The following is a 16,995-nucleotide window of genomic DNA, read 5'->3' as shown; positions in this document are numbered from 1 at the left end:
AAACGTGGATAGCCCCTCATGTTTAGGTGGGGCTTTTTCTTTTTGCAGTTTTCTTTTTAAAAATTGTAAACTGCCCTTGGACTGACTTGTAAGATAGGATAAATCTTAATTAAAATTGACATGAATTCTTAGGCTGCTCCCTCTGTTTCCTAACAGTGTGACAAATATCAAAATAGAATTTACCAGCTGTTGGCCACAGCATGCTTTTATTGATAATATTTGAGTAAAATTTATAAAATTTGCTCTCAGTGCAATGCTCTTGAAGTGCCTATATCTTTTATTGGTGTACATGAAGCTATAATCCTGTGCACACCTGTCTTTGGGTAAAGCCTATTAGGTAGAATTCAGTGATGTGCTAAGTGAGGTATGGGGGCATAGAATGAGTTCCACATGAGCAGTGAGACTCCCCACTCCTCCCCTTGTGTGCCCCCCATCAGCGTTTGAAACTCCCATTGTTCTAGTGTGTTTTGTAACAGGGAATTTAATTAGCCCAAGCAGTTTCTGAGCTCTGGGCACAGTACTGTGCATAAAGATTTCAGATTAAAACTGCACAGTGCTGAAGGAAAGGAGGGCCCTTTTCTGCCTCCCCACTTCCAGCCACTTCCTGAAGTATGGAGAACAGACCCTCTTAAGAATATTAGGGGGCGGGGCGGGCAGGGGAAGCATGGCTTTGTTTTTTGCAGTCTTCAGATGAGGACTAGACCATGTGAAAAATGGACATAAGATTTTAGCTGCAGTTCATTCATTTTAAGCTTTGTATTCTTGTTATAAAAAAGTGCACCTAGACATTCCATTGTTGTGCCCATAACCTAGGTTTAAGGTGCCATTTAGCTCCTAGCTTTCATATCTCAGTTTTTACACTGCCCCCATGTACCTCTTAAATCTGTTCCGGGGGTTTTTCCAACCCTCCGAAGACGCATAGCACAAGCAGCTCCCATTCTGGCCATGCAACAACTTAGTTGAATCCCACTCATTGAATACAGTGAGGACCCATTTCTGGGTAACTTTGTCTAGAATTGGGCTGAATGTTATCTGACAGCAAGCCTCTCTGCATTTGAACATTTGTAACATGGCGCCATTTCTGAAAAACAAAAGTTCTGTTGGCAAGCTTTCTCAAAATATTGTTACTGAGCTTTTTTGTGGAAGGATCTAAGCTTTTAATCCATCATCACCTCAGAAGAGTAGGAGCAGAATCTATACATAGAGTGTTGTTGGGACTGCAGGAGGATGGAAATTTACTGAAAATTATTGCAAATTAGTGCTAATAAGCCTGTACTCACTGAAGATTGTGAAACTTGTGGACTCTTTTCCTCTTCTTCCTTCTACTGCTTCCCTGCCATTAATCTGGCACAATATATGTAACTTAGGAATCTTATAAAAAGTGAATATTATGCACAGAGTTTTGAGACGCATTTCTGTGGAAAGCAAGAGCAGTAGAAAATCATTTCATTTCCTGTTAGGAGTTATGCCAAGTCACTAGCATGGCCCTTTGGCAAAATTTGGGTCTTCCCACACAATGGCTTTGCTATGTCATGGCTCAAAGGCTGTTGTATAAATATGATGCATTGTGACTACCATAAGGACAACTTCTGCTCATGGTTGCAAAGAGACCAGACTTCTGAAATATTATTGGTTCTAGACTAGTTTAGGAATAAGAAAATACAAATGTTATATGTGAGGGGTGGGAGCAGGGCAGAGGGGAGAATAAGAGCACAGGAGTTTCCATAACTGTAACTGGAAGCGTAAGTTTTATAGATCCCCAGAATTGGAATCTCTTAAAAGAAAAAAAGAGGTTACAGTTTTAACAGGTGTTTGGCTGGTGTCAGTTTTCTGTCTGTGGTTGCGGTGTGATTTGAGAGGTGATCCATTCTTTTTTTAAAAAAATGCTGCCACATATTGTGGAAGTGCATGTTAAGGATGGCTTTCAGAAACTTTTCCAGTAGGAAAGAGACAAGAGATACAAAAAGTGGGGTATCACATGTGGCAGTTGGGTTTTTTAAGGCAAAGAGAAATTGAAACCATACACACAGCATACATAGCTTTTGTTTCTCCAGCATAAAAGGGCAACAGCATCTTGGTGATCAAGTCCTGGAGCAGTCAGACTGCAGTTGCAATTTGCCCCTTGCCTCTTTGCTTTTAGCAAGCATAAGTATGCCAAATTCCATGGGAATAATAATAATAATTACTATTATTATTTATTTATACCCTGCCCATCTGGCTGGGTTTCCCCAGCCACTCTGTATGTTGTACAGTTATCTCTGAAAAGAGAATACTTCCAAGCACTGCCTTGAATTATAATTATATTGACATATTAACATTAGTAATTTTGATAAAGCTTTAATTAGCCATTGAAGTAGTGCATCAGGTGCCGTTGCCATCAATCCACACACTCATCTTACTGTAGTGATGTTAAGCTGCTCTAGCCATGATAGGTCAGAGCTAATACTTTCTCCAATAGGAGAAGGGCAGCACTGTAGCATCTGTGCATGTAACATGCATATCTGAAAGGCAGTAAGTAACTCACTGTGGCATTCATGCTCTCTGGTACAGTACCTTCAGACTAGGGGACATAGTGCTATATTGCTAGGTTCCATGTTGAAGAAAGCAACTAGGCTGGGACAGGCAACAGGGATAGCCCAGTAAATAAGTGGGGGCAAATGGGTAGTGAAGAGAGACTGGATAATTTTTTTGTTTATCTGTGTGCTGTGGGAGGGAGAAAGCAGATATTGTCTCAGGCAAGCAGGAGAGTGGTAAGAAGACTGTATTATCTTGTGCTCATGTGCCTGTTCTTTCAGTGTAGCTTGAGTCAAAATTCTAACAAGTGATTCACTTGGAAAGAATAGTTATTTGCCCCTGCTAAGTCACTAACTGCACAGATAATGCATTTTACCTCTGGTGTCTTACTGATTGGCACCAGTTTTATGCTAATGTATCTTAAGTTATGTGCCAGCGGTAGTTCCTCTTTGTTTTGTGTTTTGCTTTGCTCTAGTAAATGTGTACATCTATTGCATTGTGCCCTGTGAAGCTTCTGAGCTTATACAAAAGCACAGAATGTTAGTTGTTCAGGGAACTAAACAGTTTGCAGTTCATTTCCTTTGAGGGAATTGTCAATATGGCTGTAGTTACAAACAAGGGAGAGACTGAGTTCTTGGGGTGTAGAGGCTAGGTTTAAGAATGATGGTGATCAGGGAATGGATTGAGAAAGAGGAACCTTCAGGAAGAGCCAGGTTGCTATGTTACATGAGATTGGGACTTGAGACAAGAAGGGACTTATCAGAGAGACCACTCCAAAGAAACTACTCAGCATTTAAGGCCAGGAGACACTCTGTGCTGTTGAGGGAGAGAGGAGCATTAGGTCAAGACATGGTGGTTAAAAGAAGTGGTTGCTGGCTCTAGAGCCTAAACCTGAATACAGTGGTACCTTGGGTTACATACACTTCGTGTTACATACGCTTCTGGTTACAGACTCCGCTAACCCAGAAATGGTACCTCGTGTTAAGAACTTTGCTTCAGGATGAGAACAGAAATCGTGCTCTGGCGGCATGGCAGCAGCAGGAGGCCCCATTAGCTAAAGTGGTGCTTCAGGTTTAGAACAGTTTCAGGTTAAGAACGGACCTCTGGAACGAATTAAGTACTTAACCCAAGGTACCACTGTAAGGGAATTCTACAAATTATGACTTCAGTTGTCACTGTAGCATTGTAACATGGCAACCCTAAGTGGGCAGCATGCACCTGAAAGTCATGAATGAATGAATTTCATATTGATTTGGACTAACCAGCCAGTTCTTTGGTTGCAGTCTTCTTTCTGCTTTTGCACTTTATTTGTGGCAGCAAAACCTTGGCACAAACAGTGGCTGCACCACAGAGAACAGGGCTGTGCTACAGTGCAGGGCAGGTGGGATAAGTCGCTTGAAGTGTGCTTTGTATTATACTTTCTTTTACAGGCACATCCAAACTCAGCCCTTCATCTGTTTTGGGACTACAACTCCCATAATCCCTGACCACTGATCCTGTTAGCCAGGGGGGGTGGGAGTTGTAGTCCCAAAACAGATGGAGGGCCGAGTTTGGGGGTGCCTGTTCTTTTAGAATAAGAGCAAAACTATGGCCGCAAAGAATCTACTTGTTAGCAGACTTCCTGGAAACCAGATATACTTGAAGGCTTTTGTGATCTGAGCAACCTGCAGTAAACTGACTTGCTCCTGTAATCATTACCACAAAACATATCCACACTTTTGAGAGAATTATTATTATTATTATTATTATTATTATTATTATTAATACCCTGCCCATCTGGTCTAGTAGTAGACCAGAAATTAAATGCTTTACAAATTCTATATAGCTGTTATTAACCTGAAATGAAAGAGAAATGTATTAAAGAAATAAGCACTAGAAGAAGAGCAACAATCACTTAAGTGGTGAATTGCACTGTCATTTCTGCTGTTGGGTTTTCTTCATGTTTGGCCTTGAAGTAAAATGAGAGAATATTGGCGGTCTTCTGAAATTCTTTGTAATAGTTTCTGCAGCTGTGGTGAAAATCCTTTTTTAAAATCATATTTGTAAATGCTTTGTAAATTGCAAAGATTGCTGTAGAGATCCGTACATGTCAATTAACATGTGGTGTGTCTATAGCGAAAGGGGTGCTTTGAAAAAATGCAGTTTAAGGATTATAAACTGTAGGGTTTTTCCACCAGTAAGATGATGTTTGAATATTGGGATTTGGACTGCTCTACTGGGTTTAACTAACTGAAATACGAGACACTTATCTGTTCCATTACCTCTCTTGAGCCAGAGTCTCCAAGTTCCTCATTTTATTATGCAGAACTGTGTGTTCAGTGTTTCAGATTGCATTGAAGTAGACCTTTAGGAACCATAGGATTGACAAATTGAATGGTATTTGTTGGCTGTACCATAAGTGACTGCTTTGAACATTATTTTTGCCATGTTGTATGAATGGTTGACAATTTTATCTAGTCTATTCTTCAGTGTCCAGCATTTTCTGACAGTTTTAATATTTGCAGGAAATACTGACTTCTAGACTTCATAACTTTCTTCTGCAGGAAATAAGAAACATAATCTTACATCTTTTCTGGGTTTCTAAAAATTAGTAAAGACAGGAGGAAGATGTATGCTGCTGCTTTGCATTTAGCTCCTGAAATTATTTTCTGAGGCTGCCTCCCATAGCAGATTTCCACTTTACTTCAATATTAAACAACAAACATTGACTGGTGTATGAATTGAAACAAAATACCCCTTAAGTCTTACTTCCTATTATTATTAGTCTCAGTGCTCTGTTACAAAGCTCTAAGATTATTTTTACTCTTCGTTGTTGTTGTTGTTGTTTAGTCGTTTAGTCGAGTCCGACTCTTCGTGACCCCATGGACCAGAGCACGCCAGACACTCCTGTCTTCTACTGCCTCCTGCAGTTTGGTAAAACTCATGTTGGCAGCTTCAAGAACACTGTCCAACCATCTCGTCCTGTTGTCCCCTTATCCTTGTGCCCTCAATCTTTCCCAACATCAGGGTCTTTTCCAGGGAATCTTCTTTTCTCATGAGGTGGCCAAAGTATTGGAGCCTCAGCTTCACGATCTGTCCTTCCAGTGAGCACTCAGGGCTGATTTCCTTCAGAATGGATAGGTTTGATCTTCTTGCAGTCCGTGGGACTCTCAAGAGTCTCCTCCAGCACCATAATTCAAAAGTGTCAATTCTTCGGCAATCAGCCTTCTTTATGGTCCAGCTCTCACTTCCATACATCACTACTGAGAAAGCCATAGCTATAACTATACCTATACGGACCTTTGTCAGCAAGGTGATGTCTCTGCTTTTAAAGATGCTGTCTAGGTTTGTCATTGCTTTTCTCCCAAGGAGCAGGCGTCTTTTGATTTTGTGACTGCTGTCACCATCTGCAGTGATCATGGAGCCCAAGAAAGTAAAATCTCTCACCTCCTCCATTTCTTTCCTTTCTATTTGCCAGGAGGTGATGGGACCAGTGGCCATGATCTTCATTTTTTTGATGTTGAGCTTCAGACCATATTTTGCGCTCTCCTCTTTCACCCTCATTAAAAGGTTCTTTAATTCCTCCTCACTTTCTGCCATCAAGGTTGTGTCATCTGCATATCTGAGGCTGTTGATATATCTTCTGGCAATCTTAATTCCAGTTTGGGATTCATCCAGTCCAGCCTTTGAAAGAAAATTAATGAATTTTATTTTCCTTGATGTGGTTAATTTTTGTCTGCACAGTCCTTGCAATACTAATTTTATTTACTGGCTTTATTTAAATAAGCTGTTTACTTTTAAAACCTCTCTCAAATATGGAATGGGAAGTGCTGGTACAGCTGTTGGTGGATCACTATTATACCTCTACTCCACAATGGTATTTCTCCTAAGTGTTCAGGCAGAGGGAAATCTCTCTTCAGTGTAAGCTAAGCATCACACCAGCTGTTACTGAATACAGGGTGATCTGGCCTCTCTTTTATTTCATGAAAAGCTTTATACAGAATGTATACATTTAATACACATTAATAGCATTTGCACAGCTTTATACGTCAAATTACTTTCATTATGCTTATCTTACAATTTAACTCCCAACCCCACCCAGTTTCAAAGTATTACACGATCTCCCTCTGTTTCCTTGAAATCATTTCTTTGTCTTAGATACTGAATTATCAGGATCCAGCTGCTCAAATAACTTCTGTTTGATACTATATCTATTGTAATTGGTCTACTGTAGTAGGACATTGATTGCTTTTCTGTGTTTACAAAGAGCAATGTAGCTATTGTGATCATTTATTTTAAAATATTTTTTCAGTTGATACACAGCTCTTGATAAAATTAGCATATAGTCCACGGGCTTTAATTCTACACTGAACTGAACTGAACTAGTTCATCATTTATTCCTAATGCTATCTTCTAGTATCTGGCGGTTGTTGGGTTTTTTTGCATATTCTCACCACATATGATAGAAGTCTCTGTTATAGCTCTTCCAAATTTTTCAGGCTGCTAAACACCATTGTGAATTAATTTTGAATCAGATTTATTTAAAGCAGACTGTCACTGAGAAGTGTGAGCCTTTTGTATAAAGGCATGTCCCCATCTCCTCTGGGACTTAACTCTGTAGTTTTCTATTCCACTTCCCCATATGAACTTTTCTATCCACTTTCTGAGTGTTTAGTGATTTCCCATAAAATTCATTTGCTAACACTAAATTTTCAAATTCTGTGTTTTCTTAAATAGTCTTTGAGGTAAGCTGATGCAATTTTGTCCCTTTTACAATCGTACTGTGGAGTGCTGGCAATAGCTAATGGCGATTTTAGTCTGGTCCAAAATATCTGGAGAGTGCAAGGTTGAGGTGACTGGCATAGACAATGGGACCTTGGAGGAAATTTTGTTCTTCTTGCTTTAAGAAATGGTGAAAACAGTGTTTGACTGACAGCCTCACTTTGCTAACATCTTGTGCTCTCTTCTTTTTTCTTTCCTCATCAGATGTTCTCCCTCTTCCCCCAAAACTCCAAATTCACCAGTTTCTAATCCATAACCTCCTTATCTAAGGTTTTAGATGATACCCGCTTAACACTTCCTGTCTTCAGTTATGTTTAGATGTCAGGAGGAATGGGCTCTGTCAGCAGTTACCAATTATTTGTTGACAGCCTTATGATCCACTAAAGTAGAATTTGATCTCCTGTGACACATAAATACTCATAAACTGTTTCAGATGTAGCTGAGACAGTGCTGGTGCCAGGCTATTTTGTGCCCTAGGCAAGGCTAACTATTTGCACGTACACACACACACCTCCATTGTTAACTTCAGTTTTCAAAAAACGGGGGGAATGAAAAGCACAAAACTTGAAACTGCTAAATTTATTTTAAATTGCAAGAATAAGTAATGCAACGATCTTTGATTATCTTTCTCAAATACAAAAAGTGTTTTAGCACACAAATCATTGTGAATAATTTTGTGAATTTTATTGTTAAAATTTTAAATCTCTTAAAAGTTTCAAGTTTGTGTGCCTTTTCCTCTCCAAAGTTTGTTACCAATTCCTTCAGGTCAAGTGCAGGTGATGCTTGGGCATGCTCAGTTGATATAGTTGCCAAGCCAACTAGCTTCTTTTGCAATTTCTTTTGCTTTTTTGGTCTGTTTTGACAGCATTAACTAGGCAGGCTAGTGTTTTCAGTAGCAAGTAGGTTTTCTGTAAAAAAGAAAAAAAAATTGTAGCAGTCTGCAGAAAACTGTAAATATATATATCATCACAACTGGATCAGAGAGTTGAAGGCTAATGGAAGTTCCTAGGTTTATCACTTCAACTCCCAAACATTAACTCTCACTCAAAGTCTTATTGCCAAATAGTGAAAATCATTTCTGTTCTTCCTGTTATGAGTTACAAACACTTTAGACTTCTTTTGTAAATGGTAAGAACTGAAACTATTAACCTGGGCTCTTAACTTGTAAACATAGGTGTGAATTTATTGGCTGATCTTCATGTTATCTTAATGGCCATGGAATAGAAATACAGGGGTTCATTTTGAGAGGGGATAATTTTTCTCTGCCTATACAACTGTAGATCTCTTATAAAACCAGAATAATTTAAGATGTTTCTCTTTCCTCTCTCATACACAATAAACAGCATGAGAGTCTCTTCCCCCAAGCTTATCATACATTTTTGTGGCCTCTTCAGATTGTTCAGGTACTGTTGCTTTGTGTGTTTCTTAATAAGCAACTCCCTCTCAAAATTCAATTAACATTTGTCTGAAAGTAATAATTCACTGGCAAGCTCAGTTAAAACTACAGCTCCATTTGACCCCCAACCCATTCTTTTTGAATTTCTTCTGTGCATAGAAACGTGCAATTCTGGTGCACTTGGACTGATTCTTACGTAATGGATGTCAGTGGAAATGCTTCAGTATGATGAAGCATAGTCCACTTCACAACTATAATATGTGACTGTTCTTTAACCATGTTAAAGTACTCTTGTAGTACTCTTGGTGCTGTAATGTATCTAGTATTCATTTGGTGGCTGTAATGTAAGAACCAACCCTCTGGTTCACAGAGGCAACTTTTAGGTCTTGTAACCCTTTTAAAAAAGCTACTGTATTCCAAAATGCAAAACGTATTAGCTGTAAGCTTGTTACAGTAGCTATATGTGTAGGATTACAAAGTAAGCATGTACTGATTACAAGTACTTGTATTAATGTTTCCTTTAAAAAAGATTATTCAACTACAACAATCTTCTTCAACCTTGGGTCACCAGATGGTGTTGCGCTACAATTCCCATCATCACTGACACTTGGCTAAGTTAGCTGAGGGTAATGAGGGTTGTAGTGGTTCAGCATTTGGATACGAGGTTGAAGAACATTGGATTAAAATACCTTTTGAATTTTATGTTGTGATTAGAGTAGTATCTTCATTCCTGGACTGCAAGCTGATATTCGTCGCCAATGCCAAAGTTTTGAGTGCTCAGTAGATCAGGTTCTGTAAGCTCCTTTGAAGGTGTGTGTATGATACTTGATAAACAACTGAGCAGTTGCTAGTGTATGTAGTGACATGTAGAAAATGCCAGTTCCAAATGACCCCCTCCTCCCTATTGCCGCTTATTCTGTAAATGTGCTTATTGACTCGTTCATTCACTGTTCCATATCAGTCATATGAATATATTTCACCGACAGCCAGCTAAAAACTGGTACACATATAGCTCGTAACGTTTTGATTGTTGGAGAAACCTAAAAATGGCATACAAACCACTGCTGTTAAACTTTGGAGGTTAAACCTACCTCATAATATTGGTCAGTAGTCATTCACATAGTGAGCTAAGTAGATGGATGAAATGTGAAGCGATGGGAGCTTTTTCATCACATACTCGAAAGGAGCCTCTTTTGGGGGAAGGGAGTATTTTAGTGCTAGCCAACCATGTGAGTCTGAAAAATGGGACAGGTCTTACATACGTCCCTCTTCATTTGCTTTAACAAGTTCCCTACCTGGCAACGAGGGAAGAGGGACATATCTATGCTTGCAGAATGCAAACTGTGTCCAGTAGCTTAATATAAGCCATAGATAAACAGAACAGCTATCACAAGTGCATCCTCGCCTGAGGCCATGAGACTTTCCAAAGTAGTGCCCTTACTAATCGGCTTTACACAAGATCACTGGCCAAATTAGAACTCTGCAGAAGCCACCAATCTGTTTGGCAGTTAGACTAGACTGAAATCATTTTTGTCTACCTCAGTCATCTTCTATTTTAGCCTCCTGTTGAAATATCAAAAGCATGACCTTACTGTGAAAGGGGAGAGGAAGCATGCACCTCTCAGGGCAACTTTGGGGCACAGTTGGCTCAATCTGTTTTGTAAAAAGCAGGGGACTTTCAAAAATTATATCAGAAGCTTGTCAAAAACATACTCATGAAATTCATATTATAAACCAAGGCTTGAGAGGCAGTTTGCAAGCTCCTTACTCTTCTTTGTTTATGCTTTGCTTGTTAGTAGCAAATGGTAGACCTAAAACATTGACCTTTCCCCTTCTCCTAATGACTAATTAGTGTTTCCCTTATCACATCACCTAACATGCAACCGTTGCATCTTCAGTGATGAAAGCCTACTTTTTATTTTGAAATGCCTTTTCTTCGAGTTATTCAGTGAACCTTTTTGTACAACTTAACTGTCAGTTCAACATTTACGTGAATTGAAGGATGCTTTATTGGGGACAAGTACATGAGATGGCTCAAACGGAAGGCATGGGATGTTGTTGAACTACCGTGTATTTCGCCCTATAGGACGCACTTTTTCCCCTCCAAAAATGAAGGGGAAATGTGTGTGCGTCCTATGGGGCGAATGCAGGCTTTCGCTGAAGCCTGGAGAGCAAGAGGGGTCAGTGCGCACCGACCCCTCTCGCTCTCCAGGCTTCAGGAGAGCCCCACCGCCAGCCCCACAAGCTTGGGGGACAGCGGGGAGGCGGAACGCCGCCATCCTGCTGTCCCCCGACTTGGTTAGAAGGCTGGCGGGGGGGAGAAGCCTGCTCCTCCCCGTCGCCAGCCCCGCAAACTCAGGGTACAGCAGGAGAGGCGCAGCGCGCCATCCCGCTCTCTCTGGACCTGGTTTGGAGGCTGGCGGAGGGCTTCCCCCTCCCCCAGCCCCGCAAGCTCCCAGAGCGATGCCGAAGCTGCGCTGCGCCTCTCCCGCTGTCCCCTGAGTTTGCGGGGCTGGCGACGGGGAGGAGCAGGCTTCTCCCCCCCGCCAGCCTTCTAACCAAGTCGGGGGACAGCGGGATGGCGGCGTTCCACCTCCCCGCTGTCCCCCGAGTTTGCGGGGCTGGGGAGGAGCAGGCTTCTCCCCCCCGCCAGCCTTCTAACCAAGTCGGGGGACAGCGGGATGGCGGCGTTCCACCTCCCCGCTGTCCCCCGAGTTTGCGGGGCTGGCGACGGGGAGGAGCAGGCTTCTCCCCCCTGCCAGCCTTCTAACCAAGTTGGGGGGCAGCGGGAAAGGTGTGCTCTGGGTCCCGCTCTGGGAGCTGGGGTCGGGGGAAGCTTGGGCTTCCCCCGCCCCAGCCCCGCGCCTGGGGGGGGGGAATAATTTCCCCCCCTTTATTCCCCCCCCCCCAAATCTAGGTGCGTCCTATAGGGCGAAAAATATGGTAATTCCTTGCTGGCATAGAGGAGTAATGCTTTAAGTAAAGGATGGGCTTAACTTATTAAAGGATCTAGGTTGCTCTGAATAGCTGGTAGGTCATTGCTCTTTCTCGGTTTTGGTCACAAACCTCTTAAGAAATTATTGCCTTGTCAAGATAATTGATAAAATACAGAAGTGTGTAAAAAGAGTACTGCGTGTGTGTGTGTGTGTGTGTGTGTGTGTGTATAAATCATAGCTACATGGTAGACTTTGTACTGGGGCTGATGCAAGTGAGCACTGGCTAAGTTTTATGGAATCTTCTCTGTTTTGCAGACCATTGGCACATGCTTTCTTACTAAGACATCTGAGTGGTAGAGATTTTGCTCCTTGAGAAACTCCTCCTTCCACCCCATGCAGCTCACCCCCAGCTCCAAGTGTGCGACTGGTGCCCTACGCAATGTGTGTTTGTCAAACCATGGAGGTGGGGAAGCATGGCAAGAACGCATCCCACACAGGAGGCCGAGGGGTCCTTCTGGAGCCTTTCATCCATCAGGTGGGTGGCCACAGCAGCATGATGCGCTACGATGACCACACTGTGTGCAAGCCTCTCATCACCAGAGAACAGCGCTTCTATGAGTCCCTGCCTCCAGAAATGAAGGAATTCACACCTGAATACAAAGGTAAGCTCCCAAAATCTTTGGAGAATCTCATTTAAATCCAGAGTATTTTAGTGTATCTGGAGGGCACTCTTCTATCAATAATAATAATAATAATAATAATAATAATAATAATTCTTTATTATTTCTACCCCGCCCATCTGGCTGGGTTTTCTCAGCCACTCTGGGCGGCTGTCAATAGAACCTTAAAAACAGAATAAAACTTCAAACATTAAAAACTTCAACTGTGCTGTGAATGTATACATAGGGTGGTGTCCTACAAATTAGTTCTGTTAGTGCAAGTACTTCTGGCTGCACAACAGAAAAGTCCCCTCTTCTTCCCGCATGCCTCATAAAACAATCCTGAAGGCTCCCCCAGTCTGATCTGAGGGTGTGCAGGGAGAGAAGAGGGAGGGAAGTTCCGTTGCACAAATTGAAATCTAATGGAACTATTTCATGACATACTATCCATAAGATCACTTTGAAACTTTCCCATGTATTTTCAGACAATGCATGGATGAGAACAATTTGTTTATATGCTTAGGCAGTCATAAGATCTTATTAATGGCATTGCTGGCTGGCAGTACTTCTAAAGCCCAGTTGGGTTTAGTTTCAAAGTCATATAAGCCCTACATAGTTCACTTGGACTTACTTCCCGGTAACTGTGCTCAGGATTCTAGTCTTAAGTCTGGCTTATATCCTCTGAATCTCATAGTGGAGTGGTCCAGTGACCATCGTCTCCTGGAGAAAGTAACATATGAGGCACTAAGACTATGCTGCTTTCTGGTGGCAATTTGTGCAAGTATGGCAACTAAAAAACAAGACTTTGAGGCAATGTGCATTTCCCCCTCCCTGTAATTTTGGACACAAAGCTGTTCTGCATGGAGGATTCTGGTGTGTATTAACTGGGCCTTACTTGTGTAGTTTCAAATGAGTCTTAAGAGAGAAATTTCTTTTTCACATCACCTCTTTTGCCATATATTGAAAGAGTTAATCTTCTAACTTTAAAACGTAAGCATTCCATCTTGGTAAGTTTTCCTTGTAGCTGCCACTTGGAGCTTAGGCCTTTCTAGAGTTTCTTTCACCTGGGACACCATATTGGCTACTCCTGCTATTAGCAAGTCTAGATCTCCCACAATAGGACTGAACCTGCCAGGTTGGGCTTTAGGGCCCTGTCAGTTGTCAAGGCAGATGCAGCACCGTGAGATACAAATAAATCCCATGGTGCAATACAGCATCTCTGTCCTGCCTTTGAGAAAGTCTTGCATTTATCTGATATTGCGCCCCACCTTGCTGATTTCTCTTGAGCACCTTCTTTGATTCCTGCCCCCCTTCTTTTGTATATGTGTCAATAAACTTATCTGTTTTCACTTGTGTTTCCGCCTCTGTTTTGGCTGTCTGGTTCTTTAAAGCTACTTAGCCCTGAGAACACCTTGCACAGCCTTATGGTACTATCCTTACATATCTACTCCAAGTCACTCCATTGATTTATGTGGGATTTACAGGTAATGCTTTATAGATTGCAGCTGTGATAACTAACACCAAGCATTTGTTATTTGCAAAAGTTTTGAGGGCTTGGAAATGGTGTTTGGAAGGTGGGGCAATTGTAGTAGTCTGCTGCTGCATTTTTAATGCAGAGACTATAAAGTTGTTGATACTAAATAAATTCTGTGTTTAATAAAACTAAAGTAGAAACAATTAATGTTCTTAAATTCATACAGAAAGCAGATGGGCTGTCATGAATAGGCACATCATTCTTTATAGATGAAGCTATACAGAAAAAGCCTGTCACAGAAGAAAACAATCTGCCCCATGTTATAGCAAAGGAGGGTGACTCTTCTTTAATAATATGTTACTCTTGAATGGATCAGAAGATCATGCACATTTTTCTATTACTGCTATTGGGAAAATGTGACAAGGAAAGCCAGTCTTAATTTCAATTCACGTACAACAAAATTCAATTTATACTGAAATAGCCTTTCTCACAAGAGAAAATAGATTGCATCTCAACCTGGAGTCATTCCAGTTAATATTAAGAAGCTGTGCCAGAAAATTGACAAGAGTGACTTATGAATGCACTCTTTGGGCACAGACTATGCAGATAATGGCTAGAGCTAAGCCTATACTAGATGTGCTTAAATACTTAATGTGCCTTCATGGGACAAACTCTTGACTCCACAATTATTTTTATTTACCATCAAAATGTCATTTCTACTCTGTATTTCTCCTCTTTGAAATGGAGGTGGTCTGAAAAGGGCACCTTTGAAAGCCTATAATTTGAAACTGAGTGCTTTCAAGATACTATTCCATGCTCATTTTATTTACCTGTGTAGTAAGCTTTTAGTTATAGAAACTATTGCTGTTGCATCAAGTAGACCAGAGACAGTCATATATTCTCAAGGGCCACTCTGTTACATACATGTTGCATACAAAATCCAAAAGAGCTGTAACTTTATAAAGTGTATAATTTTTCTTTCTTGCACATAATCCTTCCCCCCCCCCAAAAGCACATCTGGCCAATTCCTCCTGCCCAAACACCATAATTGATACATCTTCTGGACACACCATTGATGTGACAATAGCTGCTTTACACACACACACAGAGAGAGAGAGAGAGAGAGAGAGAGAGTTCATCTTATGGTTTCATTTTGTTTCTCTCCCTTACATGGTCCTTGGCAACAACCTCTTAGAGTGCTAGTTTTTGTGGCTGTTACCTGGCTACTAAGAAATTTCATGTGAGGAATGCCACATGTGGCTTGTGTCTGGCAGGTGTGGTGTCTGTCTGTTTTGAGGGAGACAGTGATGGCTACATTAACCTGGTAGCATACCCCTACGTGGAGAGTGAAGCCTTGGAGCAGGAAGATGTTCCAGAGAGGGACCAGCCGCGTCGCAAACACTCTCGCAGAAGCCTCAACAGGTCTGGCAGTGGCAGTGAGCACAAAGAGGAGAGAGCTGGACTGGCCAGTGACACATCAGAAAGGTACCATGTATTTCAGTTGTTTTTCCTTAGTTCAGACATAGCTTTTCAGAAGTTGCTTCCCTTAAACAACATTTCACTCCCTTTTTTGGCAAAATGTTCCCCAGTAAAGATACTGTAATCTTGTACATGCTCGCTGGACATCGATTTCCTGAGACCCTAACAATTATGCAAAGAAGGCTCTCATACTGCAAGTATGAGAATGGTGCAGAATGCCCCCCTCTCCTACAGAATTACTCTTGCAAAGCAACTAAATTTAGTAGCCCAAATGCTAATCTCTGTTGTAATCTAATTCCTAGCAAAGCTCTTATTTGTGATACCATATTGTGCCAACAGCTTCCAGGACACGAAGAGCCTCAAGAGCTGGCATTCAGATGTTCCATTTCAGATGCTAGATGGAAATAGCAGCGTGAGTTCTGAAAAGATCACATTTAACCCGTGGAGTCTGCGTTGCCACAAGCAACAGTTGAGCCGCATGCGCTCAGAGTCCAAGGAACGTAAGCTCTACAGTATCCTCCCAAAGGCATAGTGTATACTGACTGCATGCTCACAAGGTCTTTGATGGGGACTAAGAGGGGTGGCTGACTGCCACTGTCATCTGTTTGTTTTGGGAGGCAGTGAAAGAGTGCGCCTTCGGGGGTGACTGACACCCTGCCAGTAAACCCTGCTTGGAGCATTTTCATCTTTAAAAGACCTACCCTGCCCTGGTAGGCTGAATTGTGAGTCGGCATAACTAGTGTTTTTCTGTGGCCTTCAGTCTATGGTTACCAGATTTTTTTCAATGAATCTGAGGACACTTTTTTTGCAGCAGCCAAGGGGTTAAAAGACAGTAGCATCCGGATTATTAGTAGGGAGCATCATTTTGTAAACATGTAGTTTCCATGTCAACCAGAGCCAGGTTCCTTGGTTATAGATGGAGGGGGGGTGGGGCAAGGTTCAGCCCAAGTGCCTATCAGCTGCTCCGGGAGACTGTGAGTGACCAGGGGGCGGGGTGCAAGCGTAGTTTGGGCGTGTGCTGCTTGCTGCCTGGGGCTCGCCATGCGCACATAGACATTGTCAAAGCTGCCGACGCTGTAACAGCCGCCACTCTCTGGGCATAAATCGAGGGACATTAATTAGAATCCGGGGTCATTCCGGAGACAGATTGGTGAATCCAGGGACATCTGGTAACCCTACTTCAGTCACTGTTTTCTTGTTTGGCCACCTCCTGTAGCCCAGCACCAGGACCCGAATATCAGTTCTGGAGTGGAAAGTCTGCTCTTGCTTTAAAAATGGGAGCGTTTCTTCTTATGGTATTAAACTAGGCTTTCTCTTCCTTGGCTTGTCCCCTGCCCCTGAAGATGAAATGCTTGTTTCTTCCTTTTATCATTGGGGGTGGAGGTTTCATATATTTGTTTTTGTTCTTTCCTGTCTTGTTCTTTTTTTTGGTCAGAGTTAAGATCTTTACCAGTGCATTTTCTGAATGAAAGAGAGGGGTCTTAGAATTTCTGTAGAAACCAATCAAAGCAGTTCTAGGAATGCTGAGTTTAAAGAAACAAATTTACCTTTACTGGCTCCTTAGAATTCCTTTTACTGGAGAACGTGGTACACCATTTCAAATTTCCCTGTGTGCTTGACTTGAAAATGGGGACCAGGCAGCACGGGGATGATGCATCTGAGGAGAAAGCTGCTCGGCAGATGAAGAAGTGTGCCCAGAGCACCTCGGCCACACTAGGCGTACGGGTTTGTGGAATGCAGGTACCGTATAAGCTGCTAGCAAAACTTCTGTTGCAT

At 41.9% G+C, this 16,995-nt stretch overlaps 2 protein-coding genes across 4 annotated transcripts in view; both read left to right on the top strand.

The window, feature by feature from the left end:
* CDC25C (cell division cycle 25C) overlaps positions 1-16,995 on the top strand; it is a 391,961-nt gene that overhangs the window by 19,424 nt on the left and 355,542 nt on the right. The window lies entirely within an intron of this gene.
* Positions 1-16,995, top strand: part of IP6K1 (inositol hexakisphosphate kinase 1) — a 30,550-nt gene that overhangs the window by 6,197 nt on the left and 7,358 nt on the right. For all 3 annotated transcript variants that reach the window (XM_080987264.1, XM_080987263.1, XM_080987265.1), the window contains exons 2-5: positions 11,923-12,269; positions 15,015-15,225; positions 15,559-15,731; positions 16,784-16,959. In XM_080987264.1, coding sequence (XP_080843390.1) covers positions 12,047-12,269; positions 15,015-15,225; positions 15,559-15,731; positions 16,784-16,959 — 783 coding nt within the window. In that variant the 5' untranslated portion in view covers positions 11,923-12,046. The remainder of the gene's footprint in view (positions 1-11,922; positions 12,270-15,014; positions 15,226-15,558; positions 15,732-16,783; positions 16,960-16,995) is intronic.

The sequence above is a fragment of the Podarcis pityusensis genome, assembly GCF_964106645.2.
Source record: "Podarcis pityusensis genome assembly, chromosome: 2".
In the NCBI taxonomy this organism is placed as follows: Eukaryota; Metazoa; Chordata; class Lepidosauria; order Squamata; family Lacertidae; genus Podarcis; species Podarcis pityusensis.
The sequence above is the reverse complement of the archived record's forward strand: the minus strand, read 5'-3'. Positions and strand labels throughout refer to the sequence as shown.